The sequence below is a fragment of the Lepidochelys olivacea genome, assembly GCF_965140295.1.
Source record: "Lepidochelys olivacea isolate rLepOli2 genome assembly, chromosome: 8".
Classification (NCBI taxonomy): domain Eukaryota; kingdom Metazoa; phylum Chordata; order Testudines; family Cheloniidae; genus Lepidochelys; species Lepidochelys olivacea.
The window spans coordinates 51,937,241-51,964,172 of record NC_140418.1 but is presented as its reverse complement, the minus strand read 5'-3'; the positions used below and the strand labels follow the sequence as shown (position 1 = coordinate 51,964,172).

At 37.9% G+C, this 26,932-nt stretch overlaps 2 protein-coding genes across 7 annotated transcripts in view; one reads left to right on the top strand and one right to left on the bottom strand.

The window, feature by feature from the left end:
* Positions 1 to 26,932, bottom strand: part of RALGPS2 (Ral GEF with PH domain and SH3 binding motif 2) — a 284,167-nt gene that overhangs the window by 71,943 nt on the left and 185,292 nt on the right. For all 3 annotated transcript variants that reach the window (XM_084635739.1, XM_084635740.1, XM_084635741.1), the window contains exons 9-12: positions 10,673 to 10,810; positions 10,102 to 10,192; positions 8,076 to 8,143; positions 1,554 to 1,689 (exon numbers count right to left, since the gene is read on the bottom strand). In XM_084635739.1, coding sequence (XP_084491865.1) covers positions 1,554 to 1,689; positions 8,076 to 8,143; positions 10,102 to 10,192; positions 10,673 to 10,810 — 433 coding nt within the window. The remainder of the gene's footprint in view (positions 1 to 1,553; positions 1,690 to 8,075; positions 8,144 to 10,101; positions 10,193 to 10,672; positions 10,811 to 26,932) is intronic.
* Positions 14,926 to 26,932, top strand: part of ANGPTL1 (angiopoietin like 1) — a 29,978-nt gene continuing 17,971 nt past the window's right edge. Inside the window, exons 1-3 of one of the 4 annotated variants that reach the window (XM_084637758.1) lie at positions 14,926 to 15,066; positions 15,215 to 15,389; positions 16,673 to 16,720. The gene's annotated coding sequence lies outside the window, so the exon portion shown is untranslated. Of the gene's footprint in view, positions 15,390 to 16,672; positions 16,721 to 26,932 lie in introns of all 4 variants that reach the window. The other 3 variants (XM_084637760.1, XM_084637757.1, XM_084637759.1) reach the window with 3 other exon arrangements.

The following is a 26,932-nucleotide window of genomic DNA, read 5'->3' as shown; positions in this document are numbered from 1 at the left end:
TATTTTAAGTTCATGTGGAATTCAGAACTGCCTAAGGATATAGAAAAGTATATATCCTGTCCCATACAACTCTAAACAGAAGTCTTGAGCTATAATGGGTACATGAACTCAGAGTAGCTACCTTCTCATTATAAGCCTCTGTTAGAACTACTGCCATGAATCTCAGAAACTAACAGGACAAATCTCAACTCTTCAAGAACTATGAATACACAAAAGGAGCGTTAGAAGAAAAAATGAAATTAGTAGTTTATCATTTCTCTGTAGGTAAACATTGTTATTGCTAGAGACTACTGAGCTAGAAGAAGTTCTGAAACCAGCCAATCATTTGGGATAAATTTCCAGTGCAGTGAATGGAGATTTGACACTTGACTCAAATTGCCATTAATGGGAGTCTTGGAGATACAGTCCTGTGTACCAGTATTTGGTAAAGTGTATATATAATAAATTCTATGTGGTTCCTTTAGAGTTCTGTTAGGACAGAACAAATCTGAGAATGGCTTTAACACAACTTTTAATCAACAAAGTGTGTTAATTAATAAAGTGTGTTTGTCTGTCAGATTTTCATACAATGCTTATTACCTTGGTATCTAGGTGCTGGACAAAATCAAGGAGCACAAAAGTCCAAAACAAAAGGAGTTTTTCTCCCTCAATTCTTTTGGGATAGAGGGGACTTCATTGCATGTATAGGAAGTTTTTCTTCCTTAAACAGCAATTGTAGGAGTTAAATTTCATGCAAGCAAGTTTACAGAAAGAAATAATTCAATGTCTCAGACACAATTGGAGATAATTAGTTCATCTTGAAACAATAAAAGCTGGATGTACTTTGTTATGGCCTCAGTTCCTTTCAGGCGTAATTTATGGAAGACATCAGGGAAAGGAGAGAATATTAATTAGAAGGATAACTGATTAAAAAGGAACGAAATACCACTTGCTTAAAAACTATTAAAAATCTAATACTTTAAGTACCATACTAAATGAGCAACCTTATGAGACAGAATTATTTTAGCTTCACATAGAGAAAGGTGCTCTGGTTCTGAGAGATCATATTGTACTTGGCAGATTTGGAATCTCATGGGATCTGCTCTTGCAAATTCAAAAAGTAAACGAAACCCAAATTGCTGCAAGTAACAAGATTCAATCCATGCAAGCTCTTAAATCACATAAGTATCAGGACCTTTTTTATTTTTTACTTAAAAAGCAATTTTATATTAAGTGTGCAATGAGGAAATCAAGGTCAGGTACTCTAACTGAGGAAGATCTGGTTCATTGTGTCCTGAGTCAGGTTCACTCATAGAAGGCGAGCTGTAAGGAACACAACTTTTCAGAGGCAAGCAGTAAGACATCATAATGCAAGTTAAAAAAAAAACTGATTAACGAATAGACAAACGCTGTTTCTTGCATATATTCCTTCCAGAATAGGAGTTGTGTTTTGTGGTCTTTATGTAGGAACATTGCTAATTAAATATTTCACTTTTTAAAGCAAAAGCTTTTGTTGTCAGAAGACAGTCCAATATGTACATGCTCAAACTCTTAAAAGTAAATAAAATGCTGACTTGTATCCCAAGCTGTGACATTTCCTATGCCCATGTGGTATCAGGTTCCTAGGTGATGGGGGAGTTGGTGGTAGCAATGCTCCTTCAGCTGCAACACTTTTCCGTGCACTTTGTGGAGATGCTCCCACTTCAGAGCCTGTGAGCAAAGGAAAAATAGGAAATTCCAACTGAGCATAAGAAATACCAATGTGACTACTTCAAATGCTATTAATCAGCCCTCCAAAAATATACAAGGTTCATATTTTTCCAAAAGTTGTATAAGATTCCTACTGAGAATGTCTATTGTATTTTTTTGAAAATAAATATAAAATACTGCAGGATCTTGCTAAAGTACAAAATTAAAATTCAGTTTAAGAGGAGCTAATAATTATTGTTAAAAAAGCAATAAGAATATAAACATCTGAGTCTTTTTAAAAGTCAAACTGTTATACTATACATTCCCATTAGACAAGTAATGCGTCTTTTGGCATACTCTAGTACAAAGGAAGCATCTAAAAGGAAAAGGTTTATTTTTATCTTAACCTTTTCATCTTTATAACATAGTTTTATCATTAAGTAGTTATTCCTCCTAACATCATTGTGAAATAAAAGGGCTTTTTCTCCATGTCACAGAGAGGGAAGCAACCATACATTTTATTGACAGGTTTCAGAGTAACAGACGTCTTAGTCTGTATTTGCAAAAAGAAAAGGAGTACTTGTGGCACAGACTAGCCAATTTATTGGAGAGACTAGCCAATTTAGAGACTTAGAGACTAGCCAATTTATTTGAGCATAAGCTTTCGTGAGCTACAGCTCACTTCATCGGATGCATATCCGATGAAGTGAGCTGTAGCTCACGAAAGCTTATGCTCAAATAAATTGGCTAGTCTCTAAGGTGCCACAAGTACTCCTTTTCTTTATACGTTTTATTATTCCATGTCATTTAAAAATATGATGTATTCTTATTAAAATAATAAATATGCTAAAGAACCTGGAGCATTACAAAGGCAAAGCAGAGCCAGGCTGAGTCCGTTGGGAATGGGGAGGCTGGCTGGAAAGGAATCGATGGGTATGTCTACACGGCAGGTAAAAACCTGCACCTGGCCCATGCCAGCTTCCTTGGGCTTACAGGGCTTGAGCTACAGGGCTGTTTGATTGAGGTATAGATGTTCAGGCCCGGGCCTGGGGCCCTCCCACCTTGCAGGGTCCTACAGCCAGGGCTGCAGCCCAAGCCTGAATGTCTGTACAACTCCTTAGCTCAAGCCCCGTGAGCCTCAGTCAACTGGTACAAGCCAGCTGCAGGTTTTTAATTGCAGTGTAAACACACTGTATAGCACATTTACAGATCTTTTGCTCTTTAGATAGTTATTTTAAAACCACAAATAAAACAGGAGAAGCAGATTCAACTTTAGCTTAATAGGCAGCCTTACCGGTTTTGGATGCAATGGTCCCCAATCTGATTTCTTGATAGATAAGATTCCTTACAAAATATTAACTTTGCTATTCCATTGCACAAAGATCAGGAAATTCAGATTCAAGATTCCAACCACCACCTTAATTCTGTTCCTTTGCTTGTACGCACTAAAATAGTGTCTTTAAGGAAACTGTGGAAGAGCGTGTCAACTGGGATTGAGATGGAAATAGAAGACAGATTTGTTGAAAAATCTCTGGGTAAGGATAAAAGGGGTTAAAAACCAAGGGTGATATCATGGTAGGGGTCTACTACAGACCACCTAAGCAGGAAGAAGAGGTGGATGAAGCTTTTTTTAAGCAACTAAGAAAATCATCCGAAGCTTAGGACTTGGTGGTGATGGGGGACTTCAACTGCCTAGACATCTGTTAGGAATACAACACAGCAGGGCAGAGATTATCCAACAAGTTCTTGGAATGTATTGGAGACAGTTTTTTTTTATTTCAGAAGGTGGAGAAATCTACTGGGGAGCAGCTGTTCTAGATTTGATTTTGACAAATAGGGAGGAGCTGGATAAGAATTTGAAAGTGGAAGGCAGCTTAGGTGAATGTGATCATGAAATGGTAGAGTTCATGATTCTAAGGAATAGTAGGAGAGAAAACAGCACAATAAAGATCATGGATTTCAAGAAGGCAGATTTTAGAAACTCGGGGAGTTGGTAGGAAGATTCCATGGGAAGCAAGTCTAAGGGGAAAAACAGTTCAAGAGAGCTCCCAGTTTTATACAGCACATGAAAAGATGGAGTTGCTTTACCAAGTGGGGGGTCTACTATAAGGTGGGTGCATAACTGGTTGGAAAAACATTTCCAGAGAGTAGTTATCACTGGTTCACAGTAAAGCTGGAAGGGCATATTGAGTGGGGTCCTGCAGGGATCAGTTCTGGGCCCAGTTCTGTTCAATATCTTCATCGATGACTTAGATAATGGCATAGAGAGTACACTTATAAAGTTTGCAGACAATACCAAGCTGGGAGGGTTGCAAGTGCTTTTGAGGATAGGATTAAAATTCTAGATGATCTGGACAAACTGGAGAAATGGTCAGAAGTAAATAGGATGAAATTCAGTAAGGACAAATGTAAATTACTCCACTTAGGAAGGAACAATCAGTTGCACATATACAAAATGGGAAATGACTGCCTCGGAAGGAGTATTGCAGAAAGGGATCTGGGGTCACAGTTCGGGCCCTGCCAAATTTACGGCTGTGAAAAATGTGTCATGAACCGTGAAATCTGGTCTTTTGTGTACTTTTACCCTATACTATACAGATTTCACAGGGAAGATCAGCGTTTCTCAAACTGGGGGTCCCGACCCAAAAGAGGGTTGTGCGGGGGGGGGGTGTCACAAGGTTATTGTAGGGGGATCACGGTATAGCACAGAAGCATGGGTGGCAGTCTTCAGAGCCTGATGACTGGAGAGCGGTGGCTGCTCCCTACCAGAAACAGCACAGAAGTAAGGGTGGCAATACCATAACATGCCCTCCTTCTGCACTGCTGCCTTCAGAGTTGGGTCAGGACCCCTACAGTGACAACACCATGAAATTTCAGATTTAAAAATCTGAAATCATGACATTTATTATTTTTAAAATCCTATGACTGTGAAATTGACCAAAGTGGACTGTGAATGTGGTAGGGCCCTAGTCATAGTGGATCACAAGCTAAATATGAGCCAACAACATAACACTATTGCCAAACACACACAAAAACCAACACAAAAAACAACTCAATTTAATTCCAGGATGTATGAGCAGGAGTGTTGTAACAGGACATGAGAAGTAATTCTTCTGCATTGATATGGCCTCAACTGGAGTACTGTGTTGTTATGAGCACCACATTTCAGGAAAGATCTGGACAAACTGGAAAAAGTCTTGAGAAGAGCAACAAAAATGATTAAAGGTCTAGAAAACATGACTTACGAGGGAAGACTGGAAAAACTGGGTTTATTTAGTATGGAGAAGAGAAGACTGGGGGTGGGGACATGATAATAGTTTTCAAGTATAAAAAAGATTGTTACAAGGAGAAGGGAGAAAAATTGTTTTCCTTAACCTCTGAGGATAGGACAAGAAGCAACAGGCTTAAACTGCAGCAAGGATGGTTTAGGTTGGACATTAGGAAAAGCTTCCTTATTCTCAGGGTAGTTAAACATTGGAATAAATTGCCTAGGGAGGTTGTGGACTCTCCATAATTGGAGATTTTTAAGAGCAGGTTAGAAAAACTTCTGTCAGGGATGGTCTAGATAATATTTAGTCCTGCCATGAGTGCAGGGGACCAGACTAGATGACCTCTCAAGGTCTCTTGTAACCGTAGACACACATATGCTAGTAATTATCTTGGAGAACTCATGGAGGATACGTGAGGTCCCAGAGGACTGAGAAGGGCAAACCTAGTATCTATCTTTAAAATGGGAAACAAAGAGGATCGAGGGGACTATACACTAGACAGCTTAACTTTGATACCTGGAAAGATACTGGAACAAACTAATCAGTTTGTAGGCACCTATAGGATAACAGGATTGTATGCAACAGCCAGCACGGATTTGTCAAGAACAAATCATGCCAAGCCAACCTGATTTCCTTCTTTGACAGGGTATTGGCCTACTGCATAGCGGAAAAAATGTAGACATGATATATCTTGATTTTAGTAAGGCTTTTGAGAAAGTCCCACATGACATTCTTGTACGCAAATTAGGAAAATGTGGTGTAGATGAAATTACTACAAGGTAGATCCAAAACTGGTTGAAAGGCTGTATTGAGAGAGTGGTTATCAATGGTTTGCTGCCAAATTGGGAGGATGTATCTAGTGGGGTCTGGCAGGGGTCAATCCTGGGTCTGGTATCATTTAATATTTTCATTAATTGTTTAGATAATGGAGTGGAGAGTATCCTTCTAAAATTTTTGGACGACACCAGCTGGGAGGGGTTGCAAGAGCATCAAAATGACCATGACAAATTACTGAATATCATCAACATGATGATATTCAATAAAGTGCAATCTACTACACTCAGGAAGAAAAAAACAAATGCACAACTACAAAATGGGCAATAATTGGTTAGGCAGTAGTACTGCTGAAAAGGATTTGGGGATTATAGTGGATCATAACGAGTCAACAATGTGATACAGCTGGAAAAAAGGCTAACATTGTTCAGGCGTGTATTAACAGGAGTGTTGTAAATAAGACATGGGAGGTAATTGTCCTTCTCTACTTGGCACTGGAGAGGCCTCAGCTGTGTCCAGTTCTGAGTGCCACATTTTAGGAAAGATATGGACTAACTGAAGAGTCCAGAGGAGAGCTACAAAAATGATAAAACGTTTAGAAACCCTGGCCTCTGAGGAAAGGTTTTAAAAAAAAAGGGCATATTTAGTCTTGAGAAAAGACGAGTGAGTGGAAACTTGATAAGACTTCAAATATGTTAAGGGCTGTTATAAAGACGGTGGTGATAAATTGTTTTCTATGTCCACTAAACACAGGACAAGATGTAATGGGTTTAATCTGGAGATTTAGATTAGCTACCAAGGGAGATGTAGATTAGATATCATGAAAATCTTTCTAACTACAGACCAGTCAATCACACACCTCATTTGGAACTGGAATAATCAGGCAGCAGAAATTACCAAAAAAAACAAATGCAGTACAGTACTGTGTTAAATGTAAATGACTAAAAAAAACTAGGGAAAGTAGCATTTTTCTTCTGCATAGTAAAGTTTCAAAGCTGTATTAAGTCAATGTTCAGTGTAAACTTTTGAAAGAACAACCATAACGTTTAGTTCAGTTACGAACATTTCAGAGTTAAGAACAAGCTCCATTCCCAAAGTGTTCGTAACTCTGAGGTTCTACTGTATAAGGATAGCTAAGCACTGGAATACGCTACCAAGTGAGGTTGTGGAATCCCTGTCATTGAAGATCTTTAAGAACAGGTTAAATAAACACCTGTCAGAGTCAGTATAGGTATACTTGGTCCTGCTTCAGTGCAGGAGGCTGGATTAGATGCTTTCTCAAGGTCCCTTCTAGCCCTACATTTCTATGATTTTAAGATTCTATGTACCATAGCATTTTCTCTTACTAAATACCCTGAAGCTAAATTTTAATAACCATTTTCCTGTAAAAAATTGTAATGTTGAAAAGGTTTAAAAATAAGCTAACTGTGCATTATTTCAGAGAGTAAATTGGCTCACAGGCCCTGACCTGTGGTTACACCAGTTCCTTACATAGCCTGAATCTTTCGCTAGTTAACCAGATGTCTTCTTTAATAGCATTTCTTTTATTATATATTAGGAGCAGTTCCTTAACATATTAAAAATGTTTATTTTAAAAAAATAATTGTATTTTCAGTCTGAGTAGATTTTCAGACCCACCCAAGTGAATTAAGAGCACAAGTCCCATTGAAAATAATTTGAACCTGTGCTCCTAAGGGTATGTCTACACTACTCACTGGATTGGTGGGCAGAGATCGATCCAGCGGGTGTCGATTTATCATGTCTAATCTAGACGCGATAAATCAACCCCCAAGCACCCTCCCGTCGACCCCTGTACTCCACCGCTGTGAGAGGTGCAGGCGGAGTCGACGGGGGAGCGGCAGCAGTCGACTCACCGGAGTGAAGACACTGTGGTGAGTAGGTCTAAGTATGTCACCTTCAGCTACGTTATTCAGGTAGCTGAAGTTGCATAACTTAGATCGATCCCTCCCAGGACTAAGTCACACAGACTCTTGAGAATCCCACCATAAAACATTTTTAAATGTACATCTTATATGCTGCAAATCAAACAAGACACACCCCTTTGACAGAAAGAAAGAAAAGGCATTTAAGAGGAAAACAGCAAATATGAAGCTATTTAGTGTGACATGACAGACAAATATTTAAATTTAAAGTTAATTTTCATATTTAAACCAAGGAACTGACTCAGTTTCCTATGACAACAAGAGTCTACTTACAGAAAAAATTTAGAATTTTTATGACAAATACATTTTGTAAATCTTTTATTACACTTCACTTTTAGGAAAATATTTTTTGCACTAGTAACTCAAAGGCAGTAGAGAATGGATTTCAAATTTTGATGTCTTCTGGTAAGTAAGCATTTACCTACTAAATCTTCTCTGGAAGCAGCAGAACGAGGGGTGCTGGTTCCTGGCTCTATCTTTAATGAAAGCCTGCATTAAAAAAGGAATAGAAGTTAAAGTGTTAATTTATCAGAAACCTGAAGTCTTTTAATGTAAAGCTTTCAAAGCTAAAATATTTTCTGGCTTATGCTGCAAGAAATTTTGCTACCACAAGTGTAAGAAAGGCTATGCACATACGAGGAATTTCAGATATGCATAGCAATCAAAAGGAGGCAACAACCAACCCACTTTTTTTCTTTTACTTATCCCAATTTCATATTTATTGTACTTGATGTTCTGCTTTCTACAGCAGTGATGGAAATAAAAAGGCATGTGCAGGAGTCCCAGTAGGCAAAACCATTTGTTATTCCCTGTTTTAATTTGTTCTGAAACCCCTATAAGTTTTAACCAATAAGAATAGAAGAATGGCCAGACTGGGTCAGATCAATGATCTGTCTAGCCCAGTACCCTGGCCTTCTGCCAGTGGCCAGTGCTAGATGCTTCAGAGGGAGTGAACAGAAGACAACAAATTAATTTAATAATTTATACCATATTGTTAACATTTTACTAGTTCAATATAGCTTCATGAAAAAGGAAACTGTTTAAGTACTTTTTCTTCTGAGATTTATTTTTAAGTAACTATCTGACCCTTTGTTACCCTTTTTTTTTTATTAAAGTTTCTGACCCTTCACCTGTCAGAGAAAAGGGGTAGTTTTCCGTCGAAAAGAAAGAAAATGCTACAAGATTTAAGTATCAGTTGGTTTTCTCAAAGTAGTATGGCCTTCTCCTTTCACCTTGAAGAGACTAAGGTTATCATCTCCACAATTTTCTCAGTATACAAAGGTATATGCACTGCTAAAATCATATTCCTCATTCAGTCAAACCACATGACTCCACTGACTTTGCCTAGTCCATAAAATGAACATAGGAATTGCTACTTTGGATCAATTCACTGTATCTTCTAGTCCAATATCTAATCTCTGACTGTTGTCAGAGCCAGATGGCTCACAAGAAGGTGCAAGAATCTCTAATGAACACTTATAGAATAGCTTCCTTATGTGGAATTTTCTTTCTAGCTACCACCAATGGTTGGCTTATGCCCTGAAGCATGAGGATTTATATCCCTTATAATCTTTAACCTCTCTCATAAACCTATGGATGTTCTATAGTTACTTAGATACATGTAGTTCTTTTTAGAATTCTGCTAAGGTCTTGGAATCAATTATATCTTGTGGTAAATGAGTTACACAGGTTAATTAAGTGTTGTATAAAATGTAATTTCCTTTTATCAAATGTAAATGTATTTCTTTCCATTCTATTGGATACCTCTTAGTTCTTACATGAAAAAGTGTAAATAGGAGTGCCTAGTTTACCTTCTCTATACCATTCATTACTTTGTATATCTATTACCTTATATCTCCTCTCCAAACAGTTTCATCTTTCCACTCTCTCCTCATATGCAAGTCTCTCCTTGCCTCTTATTTTCATTGTCTACTTCTGTATCCCCTCTATTATGCTTAAAGGATTTTCCAAATGAAAATCCATATTTCACTCTGCAATTTTAATTCTATTGTTACAACACCTAAAATTTTTACAGCAGAGTAAAGATACTCTACTGTATTTTTTCCAACTTCAATGTTTAATTTTCTTAAATATCTATGCCTCAAACAATAACAGAAAATAAAATGTTTAAAGGAAAAATTTAAGTCACGAGTACTATTGGTTATTTTCTAACTCTAGTTTCTTCTCAGTCTCCTTACAGTAAAGGAAGAGAGACTTATGAAAATAACAGGTTTCAGAGTAGCAGCCGTGTTAGTCTGTATTCGCAAAAAGAAAAGGAGTACTTGTGGCACCTTAGAGACTTTTTATGGAAATAAGAGTGGCAGCCTTGAAGTTGGATTTATTTACCTAAATGAAAGCAGGCTCTCTTGCCTGCTCATTATTGTATTCAAGGTTTCTGTTACATAAAACTCACTTTTTTAAAAGGAAATGTAGAATTTCATACTTACTTGTAATTGTCATCTTCCACAAACTTTTGTAGCTCTTCTATGTATTGAACTGAGTTCAAGTATTTTTGTACATGAGGCAACAGAGGAATATCTAGAGAAGAGGCACTATATCAGTTATCACTATGTCATTCATTGTTAGACACAGGGTTTTTCTTGAAAACATCTGTATACAAACAGATATTTCTCTTGCTGTCTTTAGTTGGGGCCATAAAATACAATGATCCCTCACCACTGTTTAGCAGTTTTTTGTTCCCCTCATCCATAACCATGCCTGGGCTAACCTCCCCTGCACCCAAGGAAGGCCAGATTTGAACATCTTCACAGCATGTATTTTGAAAACACAGAAGAGATAAGTAGAGGATGCGTAAGTCTCATTCTATCTCTGCCTGCTGACAGGAGAGGATAACCCAACAATTCCAGAACTTGGTTTTAATAGGATTTATGGTTTTAGATGGGAATGGTACATTAATTGGTTAAGACTTATTAAATAACAGCACAGTAGAAGATGAACATTTTTATTTAATCAGTTGCCCTCAGTAATATTGCAAAAGAAATAAATGAGCTAGATTACCATATTCACAGGACTGCTGAAAATCTGAAATTATTCTAAGTATGTTGTTCATTAAATTTGATCTCTGCTCGCTTTCCAGAATGCTCCCTGTAGATGGGTATGCGGAGTCAATATATGTCAAGTCCGAGAGATAAATACCTGAATGAATAAGATTAGAGTGAGTATTTCCTTTATTTATATGTTTTAAATTTAAAAGAAAAAGCAATTATTGAATTTGAATGTACTTCTGCTCACACTTACTAAGGATCCACTGTGGCATTTAATCTTTGTCTTGCTCCAGGGGCAAAGGAGAAAAAGCCCTATGCCTGCAAGAGCTCTTTGCTGGTTTGTGCCTCAAGAAGGCACAAATAATATTGCTTGGAACTGCTGTGCCACCCCTTGGACGATTCAGTAAGTTCTCCCCTTCATCTCTTGTCCAGTGGTTTTGCCTTACTCCTTTCTCAGCCCTATTTGCAGTGAACAGCTCCAGCAACAGTACTAGCCCACTTAAATCTTTGTGCTTTTTGAGTATAAGGACTTGCATTCTCTTCACAGGGGCCAGGCACAATGGAAGGTTGGAAGCTTTCCTTGTGTATTATACAGGGACCAGGCACAATCTGACCTTTAGTCTTTGACAGAGGAAGCATATAACATTTCAGAATCTGCAAAGTAAGTATCAAACTATGTGCAACTATGCCAGGTCTCATTTCTAAGCTTCTGTCATCCCAATAATTAATCATCATTCACTTGACAAGCCTGTAGTGGTATTCAACACAGAATGTTCAAAAACATGAACTTTGTTAAACATTTTCAATGTGATAAAATTTAATAAGGTGTAAGTTTTTAACAGGGGAGGTTAACTAACCATTGGAACATTTTACCAAAGGTTGTGGAGATTCTTCATCATCAGCATTTATGAAACCAAGATTGGAAGATTGTTTTTCTAAAAGATATAATCTAGTTCAAACAGGAATTATTTGGAGGAAGTTCTATGCCTGTTATATATAGTTATCAGACTAGATGATTACCTTCTGCCCTTAGAATCTATGAATATTTAATTCCTCCAACTCAGCTGTGTTGAAACAGACCAACAGAAAAATCTCCCTTTCTCTGCCAGCAAAAAGAAAAGAAAAACTTCTCAAACTGCAGGAACTGGGAAAGTGTTTGCTAGGCAAAGAGTATACTCAAATTGAAATCTGATTAGGACACTTGGATTAACACCCTCTCCCCATAGGTGATGGAACTAGGGCTGATTGGGGTGGGGGGGGAAGAGGGGGTTTGCCACATCCCCGGGCTTGAAGTGGTTTCCATCATATACAGGGTCCACATTTTGCTTCAATGGCTCTCAGCACCCCCACTATACAAACTGTTTCAGCACCCCTGCCACTTCCCCACACTTCGTAAAAGCTCTATAGGATCTTTAATGATGATGAGTGTTTAGTGCCTTAATTCCAAGTCTCATCTTTAAAGCTTCCATCTTCTTCCTTCACCACTGGCAACTTCATTATTCTCTGTCCCAAATGCTCACAACTCTGGAGTTAAAGCAAGCAGGATTTAACAGCAGCATAAATGTGTGGGAAGAAGGAGGGGAAAAAAAAGCAGTAAAAGACGACATCAAAGTCCATGTATTCCTCTCCATTTCCATTAGCCTTGTCCCAGCCCTGACCATTTATTGACACAACAAATGCAACACTACTCCTTCTCACCAACATGACTCTTGCATCACATTTCCTTTAATTCCCTTGCATGTTGGAAGAGGGGCCCTCACTATCTACAAATAAGGTGGGTGAAGAATGGACTGTAAGGAGTGGAAAAAAGGCTATTGAATTTCATCTTCATCACAAGACTGGCTGAGTTATCAGTGCAAAGCCTCATGTTTTGTGTGGGGATGGGTGAATTTCATTCTAAATATATACATGCCCCAATATAGCCACACCATTTTAAAATTCATTTTACTAATAGCTTACTGGTTACACAAGATTTCAAAAGTGCTGAAAAGATGGAACCCTGAGTTTTTCTCTATCAGGGATAGATATAATATCAAACATCTGTCTAGGGTAAGGGCATGATGGTTATGCATGGGGTTTTATCCCCTTGACATTTGCCATTATTTTTTATTCATGATTTAACAGCAGGCTGCTATTTATCATAACTATCCCTAATGCCTTTTTCCACTAAAAACCAGTAAGCAAAACTGTGCACAACTATGGGAAAAAGGAAAGTCTTTATTTCTGGTAAATTTGAGGACATTTCTCTCAAATTTCCTCATTTTGGATTCTGCAGTAGCAAATGCTTTTGTTTCAGCTGCTCTTCTACCACACTGGTTGCATAGATCTCTTCTCTTGACTTGAACTTTATGTCTTCTATTTACCACTTCTACATCTACTGTTGTTTCAGCATCTGGTAAGAGTTTCTCATGGTCTGCACATTTCACTGTAGGGATGCTCTCACATACTTTCACCCCTCCCCCCACCCAGGAGATATCTATATCATAAGAAAATTTGACTGCTTTGCCTATATTCTGCTCACTAATCCATCTTTACTGTGACTATGCTAACACTGTAAACTTCTGAGCAGCTCGATGCTGCTACCACTTAAAAACAACCTGTTACAGAAATGATTTTGTTTCGTCCCCCAAGATACAGTCTGAAGTGCAGGACAGGCAATATCCCAATATAACAGACCCTGCAGGGTGAGAAAAACTTCATAGATTACCCTTGGAATGGGGAAAATCTCAGTTTCCTACTGAGACAAAGCACTCGCTTCTAGCCCTGGAAGGTCTCAATACATCCAACCTTAAATTCAATACTTTGTACAAAAAAATTGCTATTTTAGGTAATACTTATGGGACTTCTAAAATTAGTTATATGTTTCTTTTCTCTGAGACCTGTATAATTAGGGTCAGAGGAACCCAAAAATGTTTGGCTTTACAGGTGGAAGAACATTAAAAAAACACACTTAGTTGGAGCAGTGATTGTGTTTGTATAGCTCCTAACACAGCGGAGCTCTCAGTCCTGAGTGGGGCTTCTGGGCATTGCTCCAATATTAATATACAAACAGAATCTGCATGCACACAGAAGCAAGTTAAAAGCCAATTGGCTGAAAGGTGACAAAAAAGTTCATAGAAAGTTATTAAATAGAATCTGACATTGAGTTTAATTTTATTTTCATCTAATTTTTAATTCAGGATTTTTTATTCTGCTAATATTAGAATATTCATTTATTAAAAGGATAAATTAATAACTGTCAGAAATTATTATTTAATATTTATATTGTGATGATACCTAAAGGCTTTAACCATGTTGGGTCTCATTGTGCTAGGCAGTGTCCAGGGATAGTTAATGAAAGTCCCTGCCCTGAACAGTGTACTATCTAAAATAGAAAGAAGGGTGAATAATGTTTACTGGTTCAAAGAACAGAGATCCATAAGGAACAAAAGTGTAGTATTGGTTATGAGTTTATGGATTAGTGAACAGATTATTTCTGGAAGGAGATATCTAAATTATTTCTTGTTTAAAGTTAAGTGACAGCCTTTTTATCTTTAGCACAATTAAGAATACCTTTCTAGAGAACTCCTCTGCAAAATACAAGATCCTTGGACCTATTTATCAAATCTAAAACAATTTTAAAAGAAAAAACAAACCATAGAATTTAATTAATTTGTCATTTCTGAAGAAACTGACAACTGCACTAAACAAAACCCCAAACTGAATAGACTCCTGTACACAAACTGTCAAGTGACAGAATTAAAAGCTGACAACGGTATCCTTCATTTCTTAAAAGTATGTAATCCATGTGGCTTCTACTTCTTTTAATACTAATCAGATGGTTTCAAATATTCTAATACCTACTCAACACCAAACATAGCTTTAACATTTTCCACATGTTTCAGAGTCTTTGTGAGTGTAACAACAGCTAAAACTGTTTCTTATTAAGTGAACTTCAAGAATTGAATGTGACATTCTGCTCAACATTCTTCTAGACTATAAATGGTTCATTTTTCCTGTTGTACCCAGTCAGTCTGCCTCTTTTATTCCTGGGAACACAAGTTGAGTTCATCAGTCTGAAAGAATCTTTCTTCGAAATGAAGCCCAGTACTGTAACAACTTGAAAGGCATCTTTAGGCTGTGAAATAAAATATTAGTTTTGTAATTGCCTGCTGAACTCTTGCACAGACTGTTTCCATATAGTGCCCTCCCTCTAACCAGCAAACAATCTTTCCTTGTCCATAGCTCTTCAGCCTCCCCCTGCCCTTTCATAAAGGCTATGATAGGAAATCCTAAGGAGTTTTGTTTGCTCTTCAGTGAGTTCACAGTGACATCAGAAGTGGGCTGAACAGCTAAGTCTAGTGCGTGTTTAAGAAAAGGAAAACTGTCCAAGCGTACTGTATATGGAATCTGGGTCAGCTGTAGCTGGTTAGTGCATTTCTGCATGTGACAGTAAGACACAGCAGCTTCAAACACACTACTAGCCCTTTTTCTGGAATAGAATACACTGGAACTTCAGTTATGTTTCTTAGACAGATTTAGTTAGCTTGATTTTTTTTTTCTATTCAATCTGCAGGAAGACGATCAATTCCTTAATACAGTTTGGATCTAACAGGACAAGAAAAAACGTTTTCACTAGAACTACAAATTAACAAACAAAAACACTGGTAACACAAAGAAGAAAAAACAAGTTGACTTCTGGATTTTTAATCTACTGTAGAAGCCAAAAGAAGCAGCAAAATTTGTTTTTGGTAAGTTTTCTATTTAACCTTAATTGCAAATCCACAGGTAAATTATTTGCAAGCAAGTCTACATGTGGATGGGTGTGTGTGTGTGTGTGTGTGTGTGTAATTCTGCATGAGACTGATAAATTTATGTATACAATACTATCCTAAAGAGTTATCTGACAACTCTCAAACATTAAACTAATTTCTGTAGCATCTGATAATAATCATTAAAAAACTCTATGACGCTGGAACAGTTTAACATAGAGGAAAATCATAACAGCATGAACCAGTTCATTTGTTTTGAGTTGTTCTGAAATACTTTCTGGTCAAATTTTTATTCTACTGCATCTGCAAATTTTATTTTAGGTTAGCTTAATGACTTAGTGCACATATATGGTTATAGAAAATCAGCAGATATACTAAATAATTTTCTTTATGCTATGTAGTTAGTGTATCTTGAACATAATGGGTAACACCCTGGCCCCATCGAAGTTAATGGCAAAGTTCCCATTGACTTCAATAAAGCCAGGATTTCACGCAACTTCACAGAGTGTACTGGTAGCTAGCACTACTAGAGCTAGAAAATGGATATCCAAGTAAAACCATTTTAAAAGAAAACAGACCAGCATAATCAACAACTCAAACAGTTATTAGTACACATCAATCCAACTAATATGTTCTATTAGGGGAATTTCTATCTAAGACTACTATTTGCATTTTCTCTATTAACAAACAATTATTCCAGCTGTACAAACAAACATGAATATTAGCCATATATGGGTTCAAAACAACATTAAACCTGTTACTTGCCCGACAATCAAGCTGTTTAATTCCAAATTCTTGAAGCCAAATACTCATATTTTCCTTTCCTTTAAAAGCTTTAACTATGTATAATAAAGGATAGCTGTATGTACATTTGGCTAGTGGTCTGTTCCCAATGCATCCACAAAACTACAGGACTAAAATTTAAGAGAATGAAAGTTAATTACTGAATGACTGGTTAAATTGCAAAGCCCCTGAAGTGTTTCATAAATAATATTGTGAATCCTAGTTTACAACTGCATTTATGCTAAATGGAGAAGCACTTAAGGTTTTTATATTTGAAAAATCAAAATGGTTAAACTTGAAATCTAGTTATTAGGACTGAAGAAAAAAGCAGAATTAAAAAATATCAACAGTTTAAACAAAGTGTACACTTTTCATCTCTCCCTATGCATTTTTCAAGATGGATAAATAGATAAACATATTAAACCATCTAGAACAATGGAAAAGATATAAAGTAACTATTTGTATTTACCAATCCTCAGGAATCACCTGCAGATTAAGAGACCCCAGAGAAAAAGCTAAAGGGAAATGTAAGTGTGGCAAAAAAAGTTTTTGGATAAAAATAACTATGGCATAAAACAAAAGTCTTAGACGTTCTTGAAACCTGTTCAAATTCTTTAAAAGGTAAATGACTACTTTTTCTAACACTCCTCTGGCTCCCGTTATAATACGCTATGGGGTGTAACCAAGAAAGCAGAATGTCATTGGAATATTTACACTGTGTGTTTTTGAAAGTAGTCTTTACTACTGACACACTTAGTTACTTAAGGTCTTTACTGCACACATTTTAAAACAGTTCCTAAAATCTCTCAACTTCTGAGTCAATAATTCTAGAGTAATATAAAGCTCTATATAAAGCAATATAAATATGTTTTTGGACCCTAAGCTCTAGTATTTTGCTCTGAAGTGTTTATTTTAAATAATCAGTAGAATATCAGTATTTATAGTCAGAATATTTTCGACCTTTTGGAACTTGTCACTTCTGCCAAAAGTTACATAACTGTTACCAAGTTTACTCAGACAGCAAAAACTGGTTTTAATTTGCTGTTCCTCAGACGTGCTGTTATTAATCTGGTCTGTGAGAGGTATATACTGATTAATGAACTAAAAGTTCTTAGAGCTTACCTACTGCCAAGTGCAAAATGTTTTCAATATCAGTTCTGCAGGGAATTTCTAAACATGCGCAATGCTCACCAGTCTAGTATTTCTGCTTGTTAAAAAGTTACATGGAGGTAAAGTAGTTGCAAGCAAAACTTCTGTAGTTGCAAGCAAAACTCCAGGAACACAGTGACTTTTGAATATGAATAGCTTACAAAACAAAACAAAAAAACCCTGAGGATTTCATTGATGTTTTTGCTAAATTGTCATAATATATGGCATTATAATCTTTAAAATCCTCCTCTGCAGAGAGATTTTCTTTCAATTGTCAAGTTTCCCTGCTGAAAAAAAATTCTTTATTTTAAAAAACACCTGAAGATTTTAGCCTATTTTGAAAATAGCCTTCTGTTTGTCCTAAGGAGTATTTTGAGTAGAAATGCTAAACATAATTCTGTTGTGCCACTAGAGTGATCTGACACACAAAATACAAGATTGTATTATTACTGCATTCTAGTGAACACAAATTTAAGTAATCCAGTTATATAGTCCAAAGTAGAGGCACTTGCTGAACAGCAGCTTGCCTACATGGGGAAATTTACCAGTAGAACTATACAAATATAATTATACCAGTATAACCGCCCGTGTAGACACAGTTATTCCAGGATAAGAGAGTTTTTTCTGGTTTAGTTTGTGTCATTTCGAAAGCAACATAAAATAAGCCCTCTTATTCTGGAATAAGTATGTCCACATGGAGAATTATACCAGGATGGTTCTATGGGTAAATTTCCCCACATAGACATTCCCTAAGAGACTTTTCACTTCTTTTAACAAGGACAAAGCTGTTCACATGTGTATAACAATAAGATGAAACACTCATAATGTGGACAAATAATTTGCTTTGTTATGAAGCTGTGCTTCTTTTTCTTCTACTGTGCGTGTTCATAAAGTATGTGCACATGTGTGCACTTACGACTAACTTCCTCTTATTATTTAAAATGTGTCTACTATTTAAGACTGCATCTTGTTTTAAATGTGAACTCTAAAGAAAGTAAAGAAATGCACTGATAATATGTTTTCCACTCAAACATGAAGGACAAAAACCTGTCCTCAGATATGCATATTAAATTTCCATCAGTTTCAATAGCAGTAGCCTATGCATATCTGAGGGCAGAATCTGGTCCTAAAAAGTAGTATGAATTAGCAAAATCAATCATCCCTACTAAGGAAATAAAATCTTTAGATCTTTAAAGTCTATCCTGAGACACAAAATACAAGATGTAATTAAAATATACAAAGTAATTAGAGAGGATAAAAGAACAGGACTAATTTCATGCAATTGAAAGACCACTGTAAACCTTAAATCAACAAAACTTGGAAAATATGTAGTCTGTTAGACAGATCACATTTAGCGAAATGACTTAACCAATGTACATTACAGTTTCTTCCATGGTTTCATAATTCTAGTATGCTCAGTATGAAAACCACATCAGCTCAAATCAGAACAAATAGCTTTCTTTGTACACAATTCAAATATACTGATTACAAAATTATATTCTCCACACCTACTACACTGTGCATACCTCTGCCTGCACTGATGTATTTAAAAGATATGCAGTATTTGTTTGGGTAACATGTCATAACCAGGGAGAAACCAATGCTACACTGCAAATGAGAAACTGGGTTGGGTTTGGATTTGTTTTTTTTTAAGTTGGTAACAAAGAACATTATTCCTAATTAAATAGCAGCTTTGTAATAAATAAACCAGAAGAGGAATTTTGAAATAAAAATAATTAAAAGTGAATTGAAATGCTTTGTTCTGCATTTCCTTTTAAAATTGAGTCTGAGAAATGTAATGGTATTCTAACTCAAGCTCTATTCACAGTACCTGAATTTTTCTGCTAAAACGCTCAACAATATAACACAGTGCAAGAGCCCTGTGTGGCTCGAAAGCTTGTCTCTCTCACCAACACAAGATGGTCCAATAAAAGATATTACCTCACCCACAATATGATAGCTAATATTGAGACAAATAACATTTTATTTGCTTGTCTGCAGACTCAGCAAGACACTACAACACTAGTTTACATTCAGTACATTTTCTTCACAGTCATAAGGGTTCAAAAAATTTTTAAAAAAAAATCATAGTAAATACTCTACAGACTGTGACAGGAACACCAGAAAAGCGCCAGGTGAGTATACCACCAACTTCCAGTACTTCCTGGCCTCTTGTTTGAGATCTTTAATCTCTGGCAGGATACCTGGGCACAGTGAAACATTACAAATAAATGCATTTTAAATCAGAGGTGTTTGCAATCTCTTACTCTTCGCTTACTTGTCAAGACCTGAGTTCAAGCCCTTGGAGTTCTATATTTCCCTTAGAGTTGCAGGCATTTCTAGACCTGGATATGAAATTCATATAATTGATCTGCTTAAAAAGTCTATTTTTTTCCTATAACAGTTAATGACACCACATAAATTCTTCAATCTTTGACTGACCCGTACAAAAACCCTTTCATTTTATATCTTATTTTTAAAACGTATGTGTCATTTTTAGGTCATATTTTATTATCAATTTTGGATTTTTAAAGTTTTTAAAACACAGATGTTTGAAAACATTTCAGTTTATCTTTAAATAAAACCATCTGATCTGTTTATTCAAGCAAGAGATGAAGGCTACTTAGGAACATAACGTAAGAATGCCCATACTGCAACAGACAAATGGTCCACCTAAGCCCAGCATCCTGTCTTGTGACAGTGGCCACTGCCAGATGTTTCAGAGGGAATGAACAGAACAGGGCAACTATTGAGTAATCAATAGTAATCTGACTGCCAGATGCTGGGACTGGACCACAGGGGATGAGACACCCCTTACATGGGTACTTATGGGTATTGAATTGCTTGGGGTGTTTAATGGTAGAACATTCTCCAAGCAGTGCCTGTTAGAACGAATGTGCATCCCCTCCTAACCCTCTTCTCACCATTTCCAAATGATCTGAGGGTGAAGATATATAATGGGGCGCTGCACCCACTACTGCCTCAGTTCCTTCCACCACTAAGCCAGTAGAACCACAATAGGACTCTGAGAAGAAGTATGAATATGCATAGTCATCTTGCAGAACTCAAGTTACAAATAAATAACCTTCATTTCTTCAAGCGGCTCTGCATATTTCTACTAATTTGTAGTTTGACAAGTAGTGCTGAAAGCTCGGGAGGTGGAACCAGAGAACCAATTAAATAATAACCGAGGCAACGCTTTGCCAAATTTGGCATCACCTTTCAAAGCTACATTGAGAGCACGAATGTATGTACTGATTTCCAAGTAGCAAGCCTGCAAATTTCTCCAATAGGAACATGTTTAACACAAACAAGAAATGCTGCTACAGCTCTAGTAGAATGAGACCCTACAACAACAGGCACAGGAATTTCTGCTAACTTGTAACATTCAATGATGCATTGTTTAACCCATCTGGAAATAGTCTCATCAGATATCAGAGTGGTAGCCGTGTTAGTCTGATCAGAGTGACCCATATGATTCTTGACAGAACAAACAAAAACAATCTGGATGATTTCCTAAAACTCTTAGTTCTATTTAAATATTATGCAAGAACCCTTCTAGAATCTAAAGCAGGTAACACGGATTCCCCTTTATTAGCATATGTATTTGGGAAAAATACTGGTAAATTAGTTTTTTGATTAATATGAAATCATTTTCAGTAAAAATGTGGGATCAGGTCTAAGAACCACCTTAACTTTATGCAAAATCGTAAATGGCTGGTCAATCATTAGGCATGCAATTTGCTCACCCTTCTGGCTGATGAATAATGAATAGTTTTAATAGATAAATAAACGAATGAATACCCCAACTAAGGGTTCAAAAAGGGATTTCATGTTAGATAACCCTTTCATAAACCATTTACCTATACTATGCATAAAAAGCAATCTACCATCAACAGAAATATGGTTAAGCCGAGGTAGCTGCCAGGTGAACTTTTAAAGAACAACTGGATAACTCTTCAGATTTTAAGTCCATTAAATACTCCAAAATACAGGGAATGAAAGCTGGACTAGAGACTCATATTTCCCTGCATCCAAACAACAAATCTAGACTGTTTTAAAAAGTAACACTTGCTAGCAGACACTTTTCTAGAACTGAGCAGTACGTTCTGCATCAATGAAGAACGGGGCTGTTCAAGATTAGTCAAAGTCTGATAGCCAAATTAAGAGGCTGAGGATCCAAGAGCTTGGCTACACTTACATTTTATAGCACTCTAACTTGCTAGTTTAGGGTTGTGAAAAATCACGAGCCCTCCCCCCACCCCCCCAGCATGTCAGAGCGCTTTAAAGCACCAGTGTAAACAGACTCCAAGCGCTCGGAGCTAATCCCCTTGTGGAGATGGATTACCAGGAGTACTGGGAGAGCTCTCTCCCAGCACTCGCTCAAGACCATACTCGCACTTCAAAGAGCTGTCACGGGAGTGCTCCTGCAGCAGCACTTTGAAGTTTCCAGTGTAGCAATGACCCAAATAAAGGAATTGGCCTTGTTGCTGAAACAAGATATCTGGAAACAGAGTGCATGCAAACCCTGTCTGACAGCTGAAGCACATCACTGCTGGCTTGGTCAATCAGCATAATTCATGCTGCCCTGACCTGACAAATCATCTTTGCTGCTTTCTGAATTACTGGAAAGGGGCAGGGGAAAGTACAGAGAACGCCACATCCCCTAATGCAGAAAGCAGACATGTGAGGTGGAATGACTGTCCCTTCCTGCCTTTAAACAGAGGAGAGAACAGTTTTGGCTGAACCTTGTAGCAAGCTGGTCTACGTAGGGGCAACACCATCTGGAGAAAATGTCTTGCACTATTTGGACCTTTAGGGACCACTTGTGCATCTGAGAAGTGTCCCTGCTGAGACTATCTACCACCACGTTGCCCTACCTTGCTAAATACAGGGCCACCAGATAGACCAGTCTCATAATTTGACTGCTTTGGCACATAACTGGAAGGAGTGAGCACCTCCTTGTTTGTTAGGCGTAGCACATTGCAGTTGCATTGTCCATCACTGAACTGAACAACCTTCCCCTCTATATTAGGAAGGAAATATTTGAGAGTCAAATCAAAGGGGCTATTCACTCCAACACATTTATAACCAAGCTGGTTTCCTGAAAAGTCCTGTATATTCAAATTGTAAGGTGACCTAAATGTGCTCCCCATCTGTTGTTTAAAGATCTGAAGTTATGGTGACTACTGGTGAAGGGGTATTGAAGAGATTATCTCTGAGAACATTTGATCTGTCCATCCACCTCCTCAACAAATTTAGAACATCTTGAGGCATGGTGACAAAAATCTGAAGTCTGTCTAGATTGTGTTTCTAGGCTTGAGATATCCAATACTGCATCAGCCTCATTCTGGGATCAGCAAACAGAATTACATAAGTGGTAGTAGCCATGCCATCCAACCAATGAGACCCAGGCAGATCACTTTCTGGGTTTGACAAGTTCATATTTCCAAAACAGACTGCACTATTTTCAGAAAACTGTCCTCTGGGAGAAAAGCTTTCCCTACTACCAAGTCCAACACAGAAGCTATTAAAAGAATTCTCTGGGTTGGACAGAGATTCAATTTTTTGATATGCAGAAGCAGACTTAGATCTAAAAGGAGGGAGGTTATAAAACTGATGTAAAGAAACAGATCCTTGCATGCAGCAGCCTTCAGCAACCAATCATCCAAATACGGGAAAACAAAAATACTGTGTATCCTCAGATGTGTTGCTACGAGATTAAGGCACTTAGCAAAGATTCTTGGCACTGTGGACAGGCCAAAGAGGAGGACTTATTGGAAATACCATTGTGCTACTATGAAATGAAGATATTTTTGATAACTATTGGACAGAAATATGAAAATATACAGCCTTTAAATTGAGAGTTGAGAACCAATCCATAATTGCAGGTGAGGATATAATGGAGGCTGAGTTAACATAAGTAGTCAAAAATTCTAAATGTGTCTGTTCAATTTTCTTAAATCTAAAATTGGATGGAAACACCCCCCTTTCTTATCTACCGGGAAGTACCTTGCATAAAAACCCTGACCCTAGAAATGTTTGGGTATCTTCTTGACAGTTCCTATCAGGAGCAACTTTTGTACTTCCAAAAGTAGAATAGCCCTGTGAGTAGTTTCCCTGAAAAGGGTAGGAGAAGGGGGTAATTTTTCTGAACTGAATGACACAGCCCTTCTCTATAATTTCTAAGACCCACTTGTCCTATGCAATAAAAGTCTCCATTTGTTGATGAATTGGAATAGTCTGTCTCCAAATAAAGGAAAGGATAGATGCTTGCTCATTGGTCCATTGGACTCTCAATCCTCAATCAAAACCAACACCTGGCATTCAATGAAGACAGAGAAGAGGGAGCAGGTTGTTTCATCATACGTCTGGATCTTCAGACCTCTTTTTTATGCTGACTCTGGGATGAAGATGTAGCTTGCTGATAGTACTGCTGACATCTGTGACTTGAGGCAAAATAAGAAGGAAGGTAAAACAGTCTGATAGCAAAAAGAAGGCATAGAAGGATTCCTTCTAACATAGGAATAAAGACCCAGAGACTGTGCAGTGGATCTAGTTTCCTTCAATTTTTCCAACAGTTCAGTTGTTTTGTTGAGGAAAAGACCATCTCCTTCAAAGGGGAGATCTTCCACTTTAATTCTTGTGTTAGCAGCAAGGGAAGAAGAATGCAGCCAAGCATGTGCCTCAAGGTAACTGCGGATGCCAATGCTCCGGCGGAAGAGTGCAAAGCATCAAACAAAGCCCTGAGACCATGCTTTGCCACATTGTTCTGCTGTGAAAACAGCATTCATGTGCCTTCTTTTATCATCTTGGACAAACACAGCCATCTTTTCTCATGGACAGAACCAATAATGGGTCATCACTGCCTGATAACTAGCCATCCTAATACTGAGAGAAGATACAGGAAAACAAATCTCCCCAAGTGCATCAATCTTCTTTCTCCATCAGCGGGAGTGGAGTGGGCTTGGCTGAACCTAAGCCTCTTAATTGGCAGCAGCCACCACCAGCATGTTAAGCACAGGATATGTATGGAACTAAGAAAACCCCTCATGGGGTATCTGATACACTTCGTCCACTTTTTTGGAAAGAGAATGGCAAAAAGCAGGTGGTGTTCAAACAGTCTTAGCAGGCTGTGAAGGACCAACCAGAATTGATAGTGATGGCCTATTTCTTGAGGTAGCCCCAAGAATGTTGAATACCATATGGGAGATTTACTCCACAGACACCAAAAGCGGGCTTAATGTGGCTACCATCTGATCCATCAGGTCACAGAACTGTAAAATGAGTTCAGAAGGGGAAGAAGCAGAAGCCACACCCACATGTTCATCAGGTAATAAACTGAGGTCAAAGTCAGTATCCATTTGTTCCTGTTCAAAAAGAGGAGCTCTCTTCTCATCTTCCTCTTCAGATAGTGTATTAGGAACAACTTTCTGAGATGCAGACAGTCCCAGTGCAATCAGATCCAGAGATTCCTAAGCTATCGGATCCTTATCAGATGAAACTTGGTCTCCCAATCCATAAGAAGAATGATTCAAAAATTCCTTTGGTGGAACACAATAGTGCTGTGGAGTCCAGGACTGCCAGTCTCTGCAACAGGAAACATACCTTTAGGAGGAGCAACAAAGGAGTCGGGGAACCCTTGCTGAGTAAACATGAACTGGGATGAATCAGATCTCTTAATTCTTCCTCTAAATAAGGATCCGATTTTGGATCCACTGTGGACTGCACCAGCTACAGTGTCAGACCTGGAACATGAAGAAAAATAAAAGGTGAGAAAAAGATATTCCTTGATGACTCTGTAGGAGTCTCAGGATGTGGCAGCATAGATGGATTAAGAGGAAAAACTAAATCCCCTCTGCTCTTCTCTTCATGAGAAATGGAAACAGATCGCGGAGCTGATGAAACCTGTCTCTTCCTTATCAACTGCCCCTCAGTCAGATCAGAGAAATATTCAGACATGTAATGGTGCCACCACAGTAAAAGACCTCTTTGGATCAGAGGATGGTCCCTGAACAGGAGCGGAGGACAGTGCCAATCCCATAAACCTGGAGAGTACCAGATCTGGAGAAATACTAAGCTCCACATCTCTGGTCCTCAAAGCTAAACCCAGAACCAACTTGGATTTCAGAGTTAGAACCGCAAAGGCCACGGAGTCAGATGGATCCTATAAGGCTGATGTATCGAGTCTGACACTGCTAACAGTGGCTGTCTTCTCCCTCACATTCTTCCGTGGAATCACTACAGTTGGAGCCGATGACATGGCCCTAAGATCCTTAGCAGGCAGATGGTCTATTTCCACCAACAGTGCCTTTGAAGCCTTGACAGCTTTAACAGAAGGATCCAGAGCCAGAACCAATGAAGATCAGAATGATCTGAAACCTTTAGGAAGCTTAGTCTTGCTAGAGGAAGCCACAGAAGCAGAAACTGGCCTCAGGATTTTGGATTGAACAATCATTCAAAACAAGGTTTAGCAGCTAGAACTTGCTTAAGTAGAAGCACCTGCAGTTCACTGTGCATCTCTGGATGTGAAAGTCCTGCAAATGAACACCCAGAAGAAAGGCCTTCGCCCAGACACGTCAGGCACCTAAAGTGGTCATCCTACACCAGGAAGACAGCTGTGTATGAAGCACATCTCTTAAACCCCTGGTTTCTTGTTTGGTTCCACCATTAGACAGAAGAAAGCCTACCAACTATACTAAACTGCTTACACTTATCATTATACTTAAACTAAACTACACATTAACAACAACTAAAAACTACCAAAAGCACTATCAAGAAATAAAATTCCCAGATCCAAACAGATTAATCAGTTCACTTCTGTCTGGTGCAGAAGTCGGAAAGAACTGAGAAGATAGAGGGTACAGCGTCCTCTGATATAGCCCCATCCTCAGAATGTTCAGAAAGGCTGAGGGGAGCGGTAAGGAGGGGGCGCACATGCACTCTAATGGGCACTGCTTGGAAAAGGTTCTACCATTTGGTGAGTGAATATGCAGAGCCACATGAAGAACAACTCTTTATTACAACCTTATTAGGAACCCCAGCTGTGTCGGTCATCAACATCTGTGTTCAACTGCTGAATACCACACACATAGGGGAGCCAAAGTTTTCACAGTTGGAAGCTTCTGTGACAGCACACAAGTTAACAACTAAGTCTGTGTCTCAGAAGGAACTCATCTTTGCAATGTCTATAGGCACATCTTAGTTTCAGATCAGCTGAAGGTTGAAATTATTTGTTTATTTTGGAATTCTAAGACACAGTTTGAGCAACTGTTGTTTTGGTTATTCTATTTTAGACCATTTAATTCTTCTTATGGTCAGACAGAATGTCTATGGCCCCAATTCTAAAAACACTTAGGTATGTTTGTAACTTTACTCATATGATGATTAATGTATATGTGTTTACAGGATAGAGACCTATATATGTAATTAGTTCATTAAAAGAATGTACAAAGTGGACTACAGCAGAATATTTGAATGGACTAGGTGCTCTATTACAGTACATTTGCTTTTAAGAAATTATATTACTTGTATTTCAGAGAAAAAACTACAGCATACCAATTTTATTTCCATTTTTTCAATAATTTTAA